Consider the following 16130-nt stretch of genomic DNA (forward strand, 5'->3'; position numbering starts at 1 on the left):
CAGCTCCAACCCCGCTATTCCCTTCACCGCCGCCCTGCTTGAGGGATGCTGTACAGTACTGTATCAGCCCTTGTACCGTTGAAGACTCCAGCTCCCGGTCCCAGGGAAGTATTGCACATGACATCACCGCGCACATCCACATGGCTTCTGCACATGGCGGGAGCAGAGTAAATCAGCAGCGGCACCGGCAGAAAGCCTGAAATACTGGAAAGTGCTGTAGGTGAGGAGCAGGACTGGGGGCATGATGGATGTAAAAGCAGGACTGGGGGCATGGTGAATGTAAAAGCAGGACTGGAGGCATGGTGGCTGAAAAAGCAGGACTGGGTGCATGGTGGCTAAAAAAGCAGGACTGGGTGCATGGTGGCTAAAAAAGCATGACTGGGGGCATTGTGGCTGTACAATAAGCCCTACCCCGAAAATAAACCCTATAGTGTTTTTTGTTGAAAAAAAAAATAAGACAGTCTTATTATCGGGTCGGGGAAACACGGTATGAAGTTTGGTGGAGGAGTGATAATGGTGTGGGAATGTTTTTCAGGCTTTGGGCTAGACCCCTTTTTCCAGTGAAGGGCAATCTTATTTCTTCAGCATCCCAAGACATTTTGAATAACGCTATGCTTACAACTTTGTGGCAACAGTTTGGGGAAAGCCCTTTTCTATTCCAACATGGCTGTGTTTACACAGCACTCTGAATTATACAATAAGTGATTTACTCACACTCAGAGAGAAATACCTGCCTACCAGAAGTCACAATATGTGCACCTCAGCCAAAGCTGCCATATATGCTGAACTGCCATAACATGTATGCATACAAGATGCGCATACCATAAGCATTCCGAGAAACAGGTGTGTTCCATTACAAGACATTCCACATGATTCCGCTCTGCTTCAGTTCTAACTCCCATTTGCAAAACAAATGTGAATATTTCTGATAAAAATTACATTACAGGCTTTCATTAAAGACAACAATCTCCATGGGCGAAATGTAATAGGGTGTGATTTTTTAGACATGTGCGATTTTTGGTCAAAAACGGCCGAAATCGCACATTTTCCGAAAATCGCACATTTAATAGGTTGAAAATCGCGGTAAAAAATCGCACTTTTTACCGCGAAATCGCACTTTTAGAAGTGCGATTTTTAGTCACATTTCAATTCGCATCCAGATGTTTTCCCATTATAAAGTATACAACTCGCAAATGTAATAGGGTGCGATTTTTGGTAAATGTTACCAAAAATCGCAAAAAAAATAGACCAGGTTCTGACAGGCGAATTTGACAGAACCATGCACAGATCATTGAGATCTGTGCATGGTTCTGTTAATAAAAATGTGTAAAAGTGTTTTTATAAAAAAAAAACGGCGTGGGGTCCCCCCTCCTAAGCATAACCAGCCCCGGGCTCATTGAGCCGGACCTGGTTCCAAAAATACGGGGGGACAAAAAGCATAGGGGTCCCCCGTATTTCTGAAACCAGCCCCGGACTCTTGGACCGGTCCTGGTTCCAAAAATACGGGGGACAAAAAATCTGGGGGTCCCCCGTATTTTGAAACCAGCACCGGGCTCCAACAGCCCGCGGTGTCATGCCACAGCCGGGGGACACTTTTTATACAAGGTCCCCCGGCCAAAACATGAGCACCGTGGCTGGTCAGCCTTGGACGGGGTACCTGGAGGAGTGGGGACCCCCCCAATAAAGGGGTCCCCCCCCCCAGGCTTCACCCGTCCAGGGCTGAAGCCCGGGGCTGTCACCGGCGTCCGTGGCCAGTGGACGCCGGCCTGATAGGGTTAAATCCATCATACATATCATTACATTGCTTTTTACTGGCGAACTACAAGTGCCAGCAGACCTCCCCCGCATGCTGGGACTTGGAGAACCACAAGTCCCAGCATGCGGGGCATTAATGGGCCCGCTGGGACTTGTAGTCCACCTGTAAAAAGAATGTTTATAAAAAACACACACACAGAGAAGTACAAGTTTATTACACACACACACCTCAATTTTACACCAGCATACTTACCATTCCTGGATCCAGCGCTGGTCTGGCTGCTTCACAGCCGGCTCCCCCCGCACTGACAGGCAGCGGGGAGAAGCGGCTGTCTCCGTCGCTTCTAACAGCCTCTGTAGCGCTGTCCGAGTGCTACAGAGGCTGAGAGCGTGATTGGCTGAGCTACAGTATGCGTCTCCATGGAGACGCATAGCTCAGCCAATCAGGACTGAGCTATGCGTCTCCATGGAGACGCATACTGTAGCTCAGCCAATCACGCTCTCAGCCTCTGTAGCACTCGGACAGCGCTACAGAGGCTGTTAGAAGCGACGGAGACAGCCGCTTCTCCCCGCTGCCTGTCAGTGCGGGGGGAGCCGGCTGTGAAGCAGCCAGACCAGCGCTGGATCCAGGAATGGTAAGTATGCTGGTGTAAAATTGAGGTGTGTGTGTGTAATAAACTTGTACTTCTCTGTGTGTGTGTTTTTTATAAACATTCTTTTTACAGGTGGACTACAAGTCCCAGCGGGCCCATTAATGCCCCGCATGCTGGGACTTGTGGTTCTCCAAGTCCCAGCATGCGGGGGAGGTCTGCTGGCACTTGTAGTTCGCCAGTAAAAAGCAATGTAATGATATGTATGATGGATTTAACCCTATCAGGCCGGCGTCCACTGGCCACGGACGCCGGTGACAGCCCCGGGCTTCAGCCCTGGACGGGTGAAGCCTGGGGGGGGGGGGACCCCTTTATTGGGGGGGTCCCCACTCCTCCAGGTACCCCGTCCAAGGCTGACCAGCCACGGTGCTCATGGCCGGGGGACCTTGTATAAAAAGTGTCCCCCGGCTGTGGCATGACACCGCGGGCTGTTGGAGCCCGGTGCTGGTTTCAAAATACGGGGGACCCCCAGATTTTTTGTCCCCCGTATTTTTGGAACCAGGTCCGGCTCAATGAGCCCGGGGCTGGTTATGCTTAGGAGGGGGGACCCCACGCCGTTTTTTTTTTTCCTTTTTTTTTTTTGAACAAAATCGCATTTATGAAAATGCGCACATTTTCATGACTGAAAATGCGCACATTTTCATGACTAAAAATCGCGGCAAATCGCGGCAAATCGCATTTTTTGCCGCTAATTCGCATCTCATTACATATGCGAATTCGCGGCAAAAAATGCGATTTTTAAAGGTGCGATTTGGTGCGATTTTTTTTTAGTCTAAAAATCGCACCCTATTACATTTCGCCCCATATGTTTTATTACACAAACTTTATTTTCAGTACAAGAATGTGAAATATCTGTAGAAATCCTCTAATACAGAAGTAAATAGAGAATGTTGCTGCATACAATATGGTTCAATTTACAGTAGGTACAAAAAAAACCTCATAAAACAAAATACAAATATATGTCACATCCAAGTCTCATTTACACAGTAATTACATCCCAGCACAAATATCACTTTTACACTATAGAGATCTCAGCAACAATATCTCCATTCTAGTCATTAACCCTACAATACTTTATTGGGTCAATAATGCTATTGCATCAGACATAAGTACATTTTTTGGGGTTTTGATATGAGCTACAGATGTTTTCACATACATCTACCCACCTTGTGCTACAAATTGCGTGAGGTCCATGTGACTCTGTAGTGCAACTTGTTCTGTTTAAATTTGTTTTACTGTAAGTGGATGGAACAGCATGCACAAGCATCTTCTGCAGATTAAAATGATATAGGTTCTCAAGACCCAGTTCTTCATTAAAGCCAGCCATCTCTTATCCTAGTGGGTCATGTTTGCTCCATTTTGTTAATAGAGTATGTTTTATGGACAAAAAATGCTACTATAAAAACTGTTGATTGAGAAAGGAGGCTAGAAGTATGTGGACATGTCTGTAGTGGCGAGACTCAATTTTTTCATAACGGGATCATAATGTAAAAGGCTGGGTTTTGATGTCCATGGATATTTATTTTTTTCAATTCGTAAACATGCAAAAAGACAATTACTTTTTTTTTAAATACTGACACTATGAGGTCCTAGCGGCCAACAAAACTTTCAAAACAAGTCAGATGGCTCTTAAATATTTTCCATTCCTTATGTTCAATACCATATGATACATTTTATGATAACATAAATAAATACAATTACATATAATGGCTCTGTTTTTTTGGCATGATACAGATTCATTAATACAGGAGAAAAACATGATTTATAAAAGTTAAGGACAAACAATGGACCTGATTCAGATTAGCAAGACAAGCAAACAAGTGGGCAAAACCATGCTACAGATGTAGCGCTGCTCATTCAGTGCTGGGGCTCGCCAGACCACCCCCACTGGTGAGCCAGCGCTACATCTGACTGGGACGTGTGATCGTCCCACACGCAACCGTGTCCCAGTTTCCTGTCTGCGGGGTATGGGAACCCTGCCTGTCTCCGCTTCAGGGAAACGGGCAGGGTTAAGGGGGGAGTGGGGAATCGCATTGGCGACCACGTTGGGGACCGGTGGCGGGGAGCTCCATTGTAAGGGGACGCATGCTTGTCCCCTTCTGGCAGCTGGCAAATCTATTGCCAGCCCCTGCAAGGAAGAGGGACGCTCCATCTGTAGCTGCTCTGCAGGTGGGCAGATGTAACATGTGCAAATAGATTTATATTTGAGTGTGTTGATTTCACTCTAAAATCTTAATTGCAGTGTAAAAATAAAGCTGCCTACCATCTGTGGGCTACATGCCAAAGCAGACAGTATTTACCCAGCACAGAAACATTATAAATGTATTTGCTCCCCTTCCATGGCAACATGGTGTGTTCCACAAATGTAAACACAAATATACGTGCTTTATTTGCTTTAATGAATCTAGCCCCAAATACACAAACACATGTACAAATCAGTTGAATACAGGTATGGGTCATTAGGTCGACAGTCAAAAATTTCAATACTATTTGATGACAGTTAAAAGGTTGACACATGAAAAAGATGGTCAAAGGGTCAATACAACAAAAATGTGGACATGGGAAAAGGTCGACATGAGTTTTTCTAATTTTTGGGGTGTCTTAGTCGACATGGACACCAAATAAGTGTACCGCATCCACTTGCATGGCTTCAGGTGTGGGGCATCACTGAGCTCGTCCCACTATTACGTAACCACTGGGATGGTAAAGTATGAACGAGTCAGTTTTTTTTTAAAGAATCACGAAAAATCAAGTTGACCTGCGCTTGTGTCGACCTAATGCATGTTGACCATTTCATGTGTCAACTTTTTGTCTGTTGACCTAGACTCTGTCAGCCTAATGAATGCATACTCTCTAACACAAAGTGAATTACTTCATTATTCAAAACACCATTTGTACTGTAAAGACATTATCACAGCTACAATTAAACTGCTCAAAACCAGACAGAAGTGTCCTCTAACCCGTAAACATCAATTTGGTCATTAATACAATGAATAGAAGTGGAAACTGTTGAAATTTCAAGTGTACAATAATTCATATCCAGCAATGTAACCACTTACATATATAAAGACAAAAATCCAATAGAATTGTACTAAGGCTCAGTGTTCTAAAACTATATACTTTAAATATAAATGTTCCACAGTAGGTTCTGAAGCAAGGTTCATTTTAGTGGTTCATCCTAATGGTGTTGCTATTGTTTTTATGTTAAATCAGCAATCTGATGCCACATCATACAAATCCTACTCCTACTCATCTTGGTGTATCTTGTATCATCTACACTAATAACAGCTGAATTCACATAAGCTCAGCTCAAAGTATCTAAAGTTGTGTCCTTTATCCACTGTGGCTCCAGTTGTGGCCAAACAGCTCTTCTCAGACCGCCAAGTCCCAGGAATTCGGCCACGGCATGCTTCATTTTCACTCAATATATGCATCTTATTCACACAAATTCAACAATATGAGGAGATAAACCTTTGTTAAGATGTACTGATCTATTTAGTGCGTGACATTATGTACATCTTTGTGCAGATGCACCTAAATCTGTATACATAGAACAGGTTGAGTATCCCTTATCCAAATATCCGTTATCCAAATTATTCCGAAAACCATACATTCCTGAAAGTGAAAATAAAAACCCTTTATGTGCCATAGAAACATAGAATTTGATGGCAGATAAGAACCATTCGGCTCATCTAGTCGGCTCCTTTTTTTAACCAGATGATGTGGGTAATTGATCTGCATATTAACACAACAAAATGAACATGCTAGTCCACATGATGGAGAAGGCTGGCCAGCTTCTCACAGCTTGTGATGGGCAGCAAAGTGCATGACTGGAGACTAACCTCCAATCACAACAAAGAACACTTCAAACACAAAATTATTTAATGCTCTGGATACTGTTTAGTAAAAGAATCATCTTCTCTTGTTCTAATATCATCTGACTAAGGTATTCAGCACTGTTCTGAACATTCTGCTCATTGCGATGTTGCCAGGTGCTTCTCAATCAGATACCTCTTCACTTTTACTTCATGACCATGTAGGCTCAGTAGTGGTGTGATAAAGATGTGAACAGGATGAATCAGCTTTCAGACACAATGCAGGTCTCACACAGAATGAAGCAGGTTGTCTGTGCCCTGATGCTAATCACACATGGTGATAGAATGATACTGGCTGAAATGTGTGCAAATTAATGTTAAGGCATCTATGCGCCCAAGTCTCTGTAAAGTCTGCACCAGGTGGAGCAGTGTGCAGGAGATGCTGGTAGACAGATGGGCATGTAATGCTTTAAACCCTTGCATGTGATCTATGAGCTGGGGCTGTACCCCAAGTGCGAATCCAACGTCCCTGTAATCCTTCTGTCCGGGTGTGGCATTGTCCAGCTTAAGGGAAAGTAACACAACCAGGGAATCTGGGATTTGAGAGATGGGGAGACCTGGTGAAAAAAAGTAATATTTTGTCAGAGACAGTCAAGATCGTGTCATTGGTCACTATAAAGCTGAATTGCATTAAAACCGTACATAAAATGCTGGCCATGCAGTTACGATCCTAGAAATAAATGATTAAACCTGCTAAAATATTTAGCATTCTTTACAGTGTGAGATACCTGGCATGAGTGAGCAGTCATATAAAATACAACTCTGCTAACGTCAGATATCTATTTTTACAAAAAATGCTTGTTAGCTGCAACAAAATATGACTAGGATGCACAATGAGTCTGTGCTGATTAGTGTGATATATGACAATTGTACATCTGTGGGTACAGGGGATAAAATGAGCCGGAACGGAAAATCTGACAGCGATCCACTCACCGGACTGCTATCAGCCACGGCCCCCTGATAAAGATGGAGCGGGGACCAGTGGCAGATTTATCGCTATGGACAGCTGCCGGGTGCTGGAAGATCTACACTGTGCAGGTTAGATCTGCTAGCAGAGACCACACTGTTGGATCGGGACAGCAGCGCAGCCTTACCTCAGCTGTCCCGATCATACTGTATGTGTACACACTTTATGTAACTCCCATGTTCTGATGTTATGGCCTTATTTGCATACAGACAAAACCCATGAGAATAGGGATATGTTGGTGACTGGGAGCTGCCCCCCACACGCTGCAGCATGTAAAGCCCTGCCCCCTCACAGGCATAATTCTGTGGATTTGCAGGTGTATTTGAAGTAGAGATGTGCAGGCTCTGATTTACTCTGATTTCAAAGCAGGATCTTATTGGCTATCAACTGTGAACAACTGTCATGTGATTTGGGATAGCCAATAAGATCCTGCTTTGAAATCAGAGTAAAACAGAACCTTCACATCTCCCTGCTCTCTGCCCCCTCTTTTACAATCTCTCTGCCCCCTCTTTCTCTCCCTGACTCTCTACTGCCATCATTCTCTATCCCTAGCAACCCCCCCCCCCCCTTTACTCCCTGGCAACCCTGCCCTCTCCCCCCCCCACCCCCTCTAGTGTAACACTAAAAAAAAAAAGAAAAAAAAAAGATTGATTTATTTGTGCCATATCTAAGATTGGCAAGTGACCAATGAATGAAGTTATCTAGGATTTAAGTTTGATTCCATTGTTTTCTCCATTCCCCCTCTCTCCCTCGAACCCCTTTCTCTTGATCCCCCCTGTCTCTCTATTCATGATACCCTCTCTCTTTCATTACATCCATCTATCTATCTTTCTTTCTCTCTCCTCCCCTTTGTGCCCATTCTCTGACACCCGTGGCAGGATGTAATAGCATCAAAGTTCACTGTGTGTGCGGGATGCCACCCAACGCTTCTCCAGGATGGTCTCTCTGGCGTCTACCTGGCACTGGCTCCATGGCTTACCAGGTACACTGCAGCCAGCACAGAATAATGTTGAGCCACACGACAGTAATGCGGGTAATGCTGGCATCCAGCAAGAAAACCCTAGCAATCAGCATGTAGCTAAGCAGAACTTATGTGGCGTAATATTTAATGGGCATTACCGTGTGTGTCAAATTGTGTAATGGGCACTACGGTGTGTGGCATAATGTGTAATGGGCATTACGGTGTGTGGCATAATGTGTAATGGACATTGCAATGTGTAGCATGTTGTGTAATAGGCATCACGGTGTGGGGCATAATGTGTAGTGGGCATTACGGTGTGCATAATCCCCTGTCCCACAAAGCCTTGCCCTAAATTATTGCTGTGCGCCCTGTGGCGCGCACTGTTCATTTTTTGGGTGTTGGGATGTTTTGCAATGTGGAGCATACTTTTAATTAGGGGTGGTATTATGTGGCCCGCATTATTCTGTGTGGGATAGGCCATAAATGTAAAGCTTGCAGGGGGGCGCTGAACACCCTAGCACCCACCCTGGCTGTGACATATGGGGGGGAGAGGCGGGGCAAGTGAGTTCCACCACCTCACCAGGACCAATTTAAGCACTGTGTGGGTGACTGATACTGTTTTCACATCTCAAAATGCAGGTTTGCACCGGGACTTGCATTTTGGGATGTTCACATACCCACAGCGAACCGGAATTATTGACAGTTTGTTCACGTCATAAGTGGGCGCGGCAGGTATTTGGCGCATCATCGGGGGAGGAGGCAGCGCTTAAAGCTGGCACTGCTCCAAGCGCTGCCTCCTCCATAGTCTGAAAGGGAAACGGGTCGCTCGACCCGTTTTACCTGTTCACACCACCAAGCAACAAGGCAATGAACTGGTAAGGACTTTGCTTTTTTACCGATTTGTTTTGCCGTGTTGCTACCTGTTTTTGGGACACTGTAACCCCTTTCACATTGCACTAATTATCGGGTGAAACCGGCTTGTACCTGGTAATTAGCTGCGATGTGAAAGGGGTATTAGTCTCTGAATCTGTACACAAATCGCTATAATGTTACAACTGCAGCTTTTTTCAAGTGCAAGTTTTGTTCTGCTCCGTATACATGCTTAGTCACAGAAAATATACCAGGCTGTGTGAATGTGAGGCCTATAGGATTCCCTTAGCACCAAAAATGTATCCAGTTTAAATTTAAATTCATTAACAGTAGTAATAAGTTCCAGAATGTTACTGCTCTAATGGTGAAGAATCCCCTTCTTAATTTAGTACGGAATTTATTTTCCTCGAGCCTCAGTACATTCCATTTTATTACTTTTCAAGGCTTACTACATACTGTAGGCCTTTAAATGCAGCCCCATGTTAATTAGGCAGCTTCCAAAAGAGTAACAAGAGCATGATCCTTTGCAAACCCTAGGGAAATAATTATCAACATTTTCACAAAACAGTAGATGAATGCACAAATTCACACCAGGCCCCTAGAGCAGGGATGACTGTTCAGTGGCCCCATACTGATCTTTCATGTAAACACAGAATTACTATCTTTGTATTTAAGTCACAGAATAATCATGATAATACAGGTACACCACCGATGTTCTGCAATCTTCCACCCCCTGCTCAGCGCAACTCCCTCCGAAGCCCCTCTCTCAGCCATCAGTGTGACTTCCCCCTCTCACTGATCCTCTAAAGTCTAAACCCTCCTGCAGACTAACTTTTCCTGCACCTGACGTGTCCCAAATTAATAGGGGTGCTGGTAAAACAATAAAGATACCAGAGGAAATGTAAGAGAACATCTCTGGCAGCATCAGGATTTTGGACCAATGGAAGGCAGCCCCTGCCCACACTCCCCCACGATGCTGCCTGCCCCAGTGTCCAGCCTGCTCTGTATCTTGCACATTTTCTGAACACCTACTGCATTGATGAGCTTCCTAAGTGCATGGGTTACAGTATTCGTGCCTCTATGATAGACTGAGTTCAGGAAAGGGACAAGGCAATAGAGCACAGTGACAGGGATCAGGGTAATTGGGTGCAGTGATTATGGGCATGGACATGTGGTTTTTTAGAGTTCTGCACACAATAATTTTTTAATGATGCCCTTAAATTGGTGGGCGGGGTTCCACTGAGTGTGGGTGCTAACACAAACGTTTTAAATACAAAAAGACAAAAGAAAGATGAGTTTGTATTGGATGCACTCCTGACATATGATCAAAAAACAATTTTAGGATGAATTCCTTTATACTTTAAAAAAAGTGGGAGCTCCTTTTATCTTTATTAGTTATATACTGGATAAGGAGACGGCCACATGTAGCGAAAATGAGAGGTTAAAATATACATTGACACACATACATTAATAGTGTTCTTGGAAAGAAAGATTTGTGTTTTGAAAGATTTAAAATTGTAGGCAGAGAGGACTGTGGGTATTGATGCTTAGGTGTATACCGGGGTATATTCCCCACCAGGGTATATCTCCAACCAGACTAATCTGTCTTGACTTTATTCCCACCAGTCTACACTTTAAATATTTGCCTCAATTGGCTTTCAGTCAGTGTGAGTGGCTTTTTTTAAGGGATAAATGGTATTCAGGAGATGCAGTGTCTATTTTTCCTTTATAGATACTAGACAGAATAATTGTATCTTATCTGTATCAATGTATCAATCTCCTTTAGGAGATCAATTGTCCTTATGTTAATATATCTTACCAGTTGCATATCTACCTAGGAGATTGATAAGTGTGTGATTAGACTAATAGTGGGCATATCTGACTTAAAAACTATCAGGATATAGCCCAGATCACCCACTTGAATATACTAGCGTGGTGCAGTAACATTCTAACTGGACAGAGTGTAATATCGAAATCTATCCAGTAGATGGCGCCATTACCCCACATTTCTATCTCTTGAAGATATATAAGAGATAGACTCAGTGTTTCCCATTGATACAGATAAGATACAATTATTCTGTCTAGTATCTATAAAGGAAAAATAGACACTGCATCTCCTGAATACCATTTATCCCTTAAAAAAAGCCACTCACACTGACTGAAAGCCAATTGAGGCAAATATTTAAAGTGTAGACTGGTGGGAATAAAGTCAAGACAGATTAGTCTGGTTGGAGATATACCCTGGTGGGGAATATACCCTGGTATACACCTAAGCATCAATACCCACAGTCCTCTCTGCCTACAATTTTAAATCTTTCAAAACACAAATCTTTCTTTCCAAGAACACTATTAATGTATGTGTGTCAATGTATATTTTAACCTCTCATTTTCGCTACATGTGGCCGTCTCCTTATCCAGTATATAACTAATAAAGATAAAAGGAGCTCCCTCTTTTTTTAAAGTATAAAGGAATTCATCCTAAAATTGTTTTTTAATCATATGTCAGGAGAGCATCCAATACAAACTCTTCTTTCTTTTGTCTTTTTGTATTATGGGCATGGAGCAAGGTGATGGGGCACAGTGACTGTGGGTCAGGGTGATTAGGCACAGTGACTACAGGACAGAAGCTAGGTGATTGGCCACAGTGACTACAGAAAAGGGTCATGTGATGAGATGTAGTGACTATAGGACATTGACTCCAAAGTTGGGTCATGGGGAACAGTGACTACAGGACAGGGTGATGGGCCACAGTGACTACGGGAGAGGGAGCATTCAGATCCTAACTGTCAAGTTACAAGTTGGGTTTAAAAAATTAAAGTTAGGAACTGATTGGCCGATGATAACTCACCAGCCACTTTATCACTTAATCAGGCTTAATAATGATCAGTGACTCTGGGACAGGGTGATGGGACTCAGTGACTACAGGGCAGAGAACAGGGTGTTGGGACACAGTGACTGGGCACAATGCCTACAAAACAGGGGGTAGCGTGATGGGGCACAGTCAGTGGTGTACTGCACTCCACTGTCAGACCCTGCTCCCTATCTGCTGTTCTGACTCCATCGCATCAAAACCATGCTCCTTCATTTGTTAACAGCAAAGTATTGTGAGGATTGCAAATTCTAACCTATCAAACCATAGATTTACTATGGAAATGCAGTATGTGTAAATATGGCCATAAATACAGATCATACTGTACACCTTTGCTGTAGCTGCATATTAGGGCATGCGCGAACATTGGGGCCAAATTCGGCCCGTTACTAACAGGTCTGAATCGGCACCATAGTCTCAGATTGGAAGCACTACCCAACCATCTCACTAATAGTGTGTACACACGGTGCGATATGGCTTCCGATCTTGTGTATATAGTGAACATTGGAAGCCATATCGCATGGTGATTGTATGCTTTTTTAGGGCTTGCGATCCCGATGCGCTGCCGATGCGCGCTCCCGTGTGAGTGAAAGTCGGCGGTCAAATAGAAAGGGCAGGCAAGACTATATAGTGCAAATCTGCACTATATAGTCCAAACTGTGGCACTGCATGCCGTGCGATGCGAGTCCCGATACGATCTGATCCTATCGGGACTCGCATAGCACGGCATATCTACCGTGTGTACACACCATTACTTTGGTATTAGTGCAGCTTTAGGATGGGAATCACCATTTATAGATTGTGTTATGATGCGTTCATTTGACATTTTATTCTATGCTTACATTATATTTTTTCATATAAATATTATTTGTATTCCTTTTCAAGTAAATAAACATAAGATTGAATGTGCAAGTAAATCATGTAAGGTAGACATAAAACCAGACACCCACATAGAACAGATACAGTAAAGCATAACCTGTCTCATATCGCCCTCTTGTGGACAAGAGAATTAAATATATTAAATATATTAACACTTACCTAAAGTGGTGCTGCTCAAGTCAGACACACAATTTTCACATGTCTGTAAATAAATATAAACATTTTAGAGTGTAATTATAATGGCAAATGTGTATACAATATTTAGATAGAAAAAGTATAAAAGAATATTCAAAGGTGGAGTCTTCTGTAATCACGTGTATACATCATATAATCTTTGATGCGCCCTCATACTTGACCTCTATACGTTATGCAACACAAGATGGGGGAGATTCTCTAAAGCAGAAATGTGGTAAAAACCCAGTTATCAGGGTTTTTACCGCATTTCTGTATGCTCTGTCCCCCCCTCTGCAGTGACACGGCTGCGGAGGGAATCGCCAGCAAGAGCTGGCGATTCCCTGCAGAAGCCTATGGGCTTCTTGCCGCAGTGCTGTGTGAGGAAACCGTCACGGATCCCTCCCAGCATGCCCTGCGGCCGGCGCCGGGCTCTGCACATGCGCAGATGGACTCCCGGGTCACAGACCCGGAAGTCCAGTGCCAGCACCGCATCGCAAGGGACAGCTCTTATCGCAAGAGCTGTCCCTTGCGTTAATGATCACACATGTTAGAGCATATGCGATCATTAAGAATGCGGTGGCCGGCGAAGGGGGGAGATAGAGGACTGCGGATGTTAGAACATCCCGCCTGATATCTGGTGCGACTTTGCAGCCATGTTCCATGCAATCTGCTAGCGTTGTGCATCTTTTATCCTGAATATGTGTCTTATGTTTTCAAGCTGACAGCTGCCAGTGAAACTGCATCCCAGGACCCAGCCACCGGCCTCAGCATACCCCAAAAAAGGCCGGCGTGCCACCATTTTCTGGAACGTTGATTGTGTCTGACCGTTCTCATCCCCAAAGGGCCACAGCATGTCAATCATGCTATAGGTCAGGGATCCTTGTCTCAGACAACACAGTACAGATCCTCACATATTTAAAAACATCAGAGATGTACTAAATCCATTGGGCTTGCATACGTCTCTAAATTAGGATTTAGGATTAGTACATTACATTGAAACACATATTTAAGAAAAAGAGGTATGGTGTGGCTAGTCGCAAAGTCTATGGTGCTCCAAATGGGGCAAGTTTGAGAATAGGAGTACATTGTGTGGACACATCTGTATAACGAGAATATATAGCAAAGTCAGAGTGTCTTTACCTGAGATTGAGATGATATGTTTCTACAGGTGCTTGACTGTTCCTGGGTTTTCCTGTTGGATCCACGCAGTGTAATGCAGGAACAGGCCTGGGGTCTTGGCAAGTCATGAGATCCTGATTGAGCTTTGCAGCCAGCATTGGAAAATCCATCCTCTGAGGAGAAGTTCTGTAAATCCAGCTCTGTGCACTCTACAGGTGCATGAGACCAATGCTGCCTTTCTGAAGCACAGGAGTGAGTTTGTGTGCATAGTGGTTCTGTGCCACCTTGGCTGGGCTCGACAGGAGACCCACAGCCCGTGAAGCAGTCACTGCAACCTGAATTTCGAATTAAAGGTTGTGTCTCTGATACACTCCGAGTGTAATGAGGTTTGGCAGGTAGAGGAGTAATGGAACACAGCTCCACAGATGGTGGCAGAGAACATAATGCATTGGATGTGGACCGGGGGTTGGTGGTTACACTCTCTGAAATGACATGAACTTCCTCCACTGGACCTGTTACCAAACATAGATAAGAAATAATGAAATTATATATATATATATATATATATATATATATATATATATATATATATATATATATATCTGAGGTTATAGTCACATGAACAAGTATTAAAGTAATAACTATTAAGGTGACAAATTTCTTGAAAGACTGAAACCCTCACCCACTTTTTTTGTAAAATGGGTACCCTTGATTTCAAGGATGCCAGGTTGGGGGGGAAGGGGGTGACCTTCCTCTAACTATGGGCTCCTATGATTTTTATGTAGCACAATGGGCTTTTTTTATTTCATTTGAATTTTCTTTATTATTTTTTTGTCAATTAGCACAAGGGGCTTTTACTGGTAATGACAATGTTCACCGGACAATCATTTGTATTATTTTTTAAACAAGTGTGCTACCATCTCTCCAGGGGCCTGGGTTGGGGAGTGACAGTTACTTAATGTCACTTACCTCATCTCAATATTTAAAAAGTAACAAAAACATCACTGTCATGGGTTAGGCCCAGCGATCCTCGGGACTCCCCACCAGTGATTATTGCTGGTAGAGGGGGAGCAAGATGTTGGAGTTCTGATATTATCTGGTTCCTTTCACCACTATCACAGACTTTCCTCACACCTCAAACAGAGAATATGCACTATGCAATTATCACTATTTGCTGACAAGGATGTTAAAGGTCTAGATTTAGGTGACATACAAGACTGGCCCTGAGTTTAAGCATACAGGTACATTAGGGAGGGATAGATCAGTCCCTATACTTTGGTGGCTGGCTGCTCTGATGCTGTTCGATATGGATTTGAAAATTATCCTGATGACGATCCGTTGATTTGACCTTTGTATATGCAATAAAGCCTTTTTCATTACCTCTAAGCCTTGGTGAGTGCCCATCACAATTCTCTCTCTCTCTCTTCTCTCTATGTATATATATATATATATATATATATATATATATATATATATATATATATATATATATATATATATATATATATATATATATATACAGTGGTCGAAGTGGGGCGGTATACGGGGGTATGGCATACCCCCACTTTAATCTGAAGATAAAAAAAAAAAGTTTTTTTCCCCCTCAGGATGCTCTCTGATCACTCAGCAGCACATATTGTGCTTTTGTAATACCCCTGTACAACGGGGCAGTCTGGCAGGGGACGTTGATGGACAGGGGGGTGTCCGAAGGTGCGCACTATATTCACTCTTTACTTTTTCATACCCCCACTTCAAAATTTCCATACCCCCACTTCAAAATTTCCACTTCGACCACTGTATATATATATATATATATATATATATATATATATATATATATATATATATATATATAGTGGTAGTGTTTTCAAGTAAATGAAGACTGGAGGCGGCACTCTCAAACAATGGCAAACTTGTATTCAAAAATTGCAAAAAGTCAAAAAATCATGCAAAGAGTCACAGCAAAGGTGGTGTCAGCATTTAGAATGTCGACAGTTTCGAGGCTTGCGCC

General features: G+C 43.3%; 1 protein-coding gene across 1 annotated transcript in view; it reads right to left on the reverse strand.

Annotated features, from left to right (window-relative positions):
* Positions 1-3209: 3209 nt before the first annotated feature.
* EDA2R (ectodysplasin A2 receptor) overlaps positions 3210-16130 on the reverse strand; it is a 49217-nt gene continuing 36296 nt past the window's right edge. Inside the window, exons 9-11 of the mRNA XM_083159121.1 lie at positions 14141-14631; positions 12986-13028; positions 3210-6837 (exon numbers count right to left, since the gene is read on the reverse strand). Coding sequence (XP_083015247.1) covers positions 6545-6837; positions 12986-13028; positions 14141-14631 — 827 coding nt within the window. The 3' untranslated portion in view covers positions 3210-6544. The remainder of the gene's footprint in view (positions 6838-12985; positions 13029-14140; positions 14632-16130) is intronic.

The sequence above is a fragment of the Crinia signifera genome, chromosome 9, assembly GCF_055691185.1.
Source record: "Crinia signifera chromosome 9, ASM5569118v1, whole genome shotgun sequence".
Taxonomy (NCBI): Eukaryota; Metazoa; Chordata; class Amphibia; order Anura; family Myobatrachidae; genus Crinia; species Crinia signifera.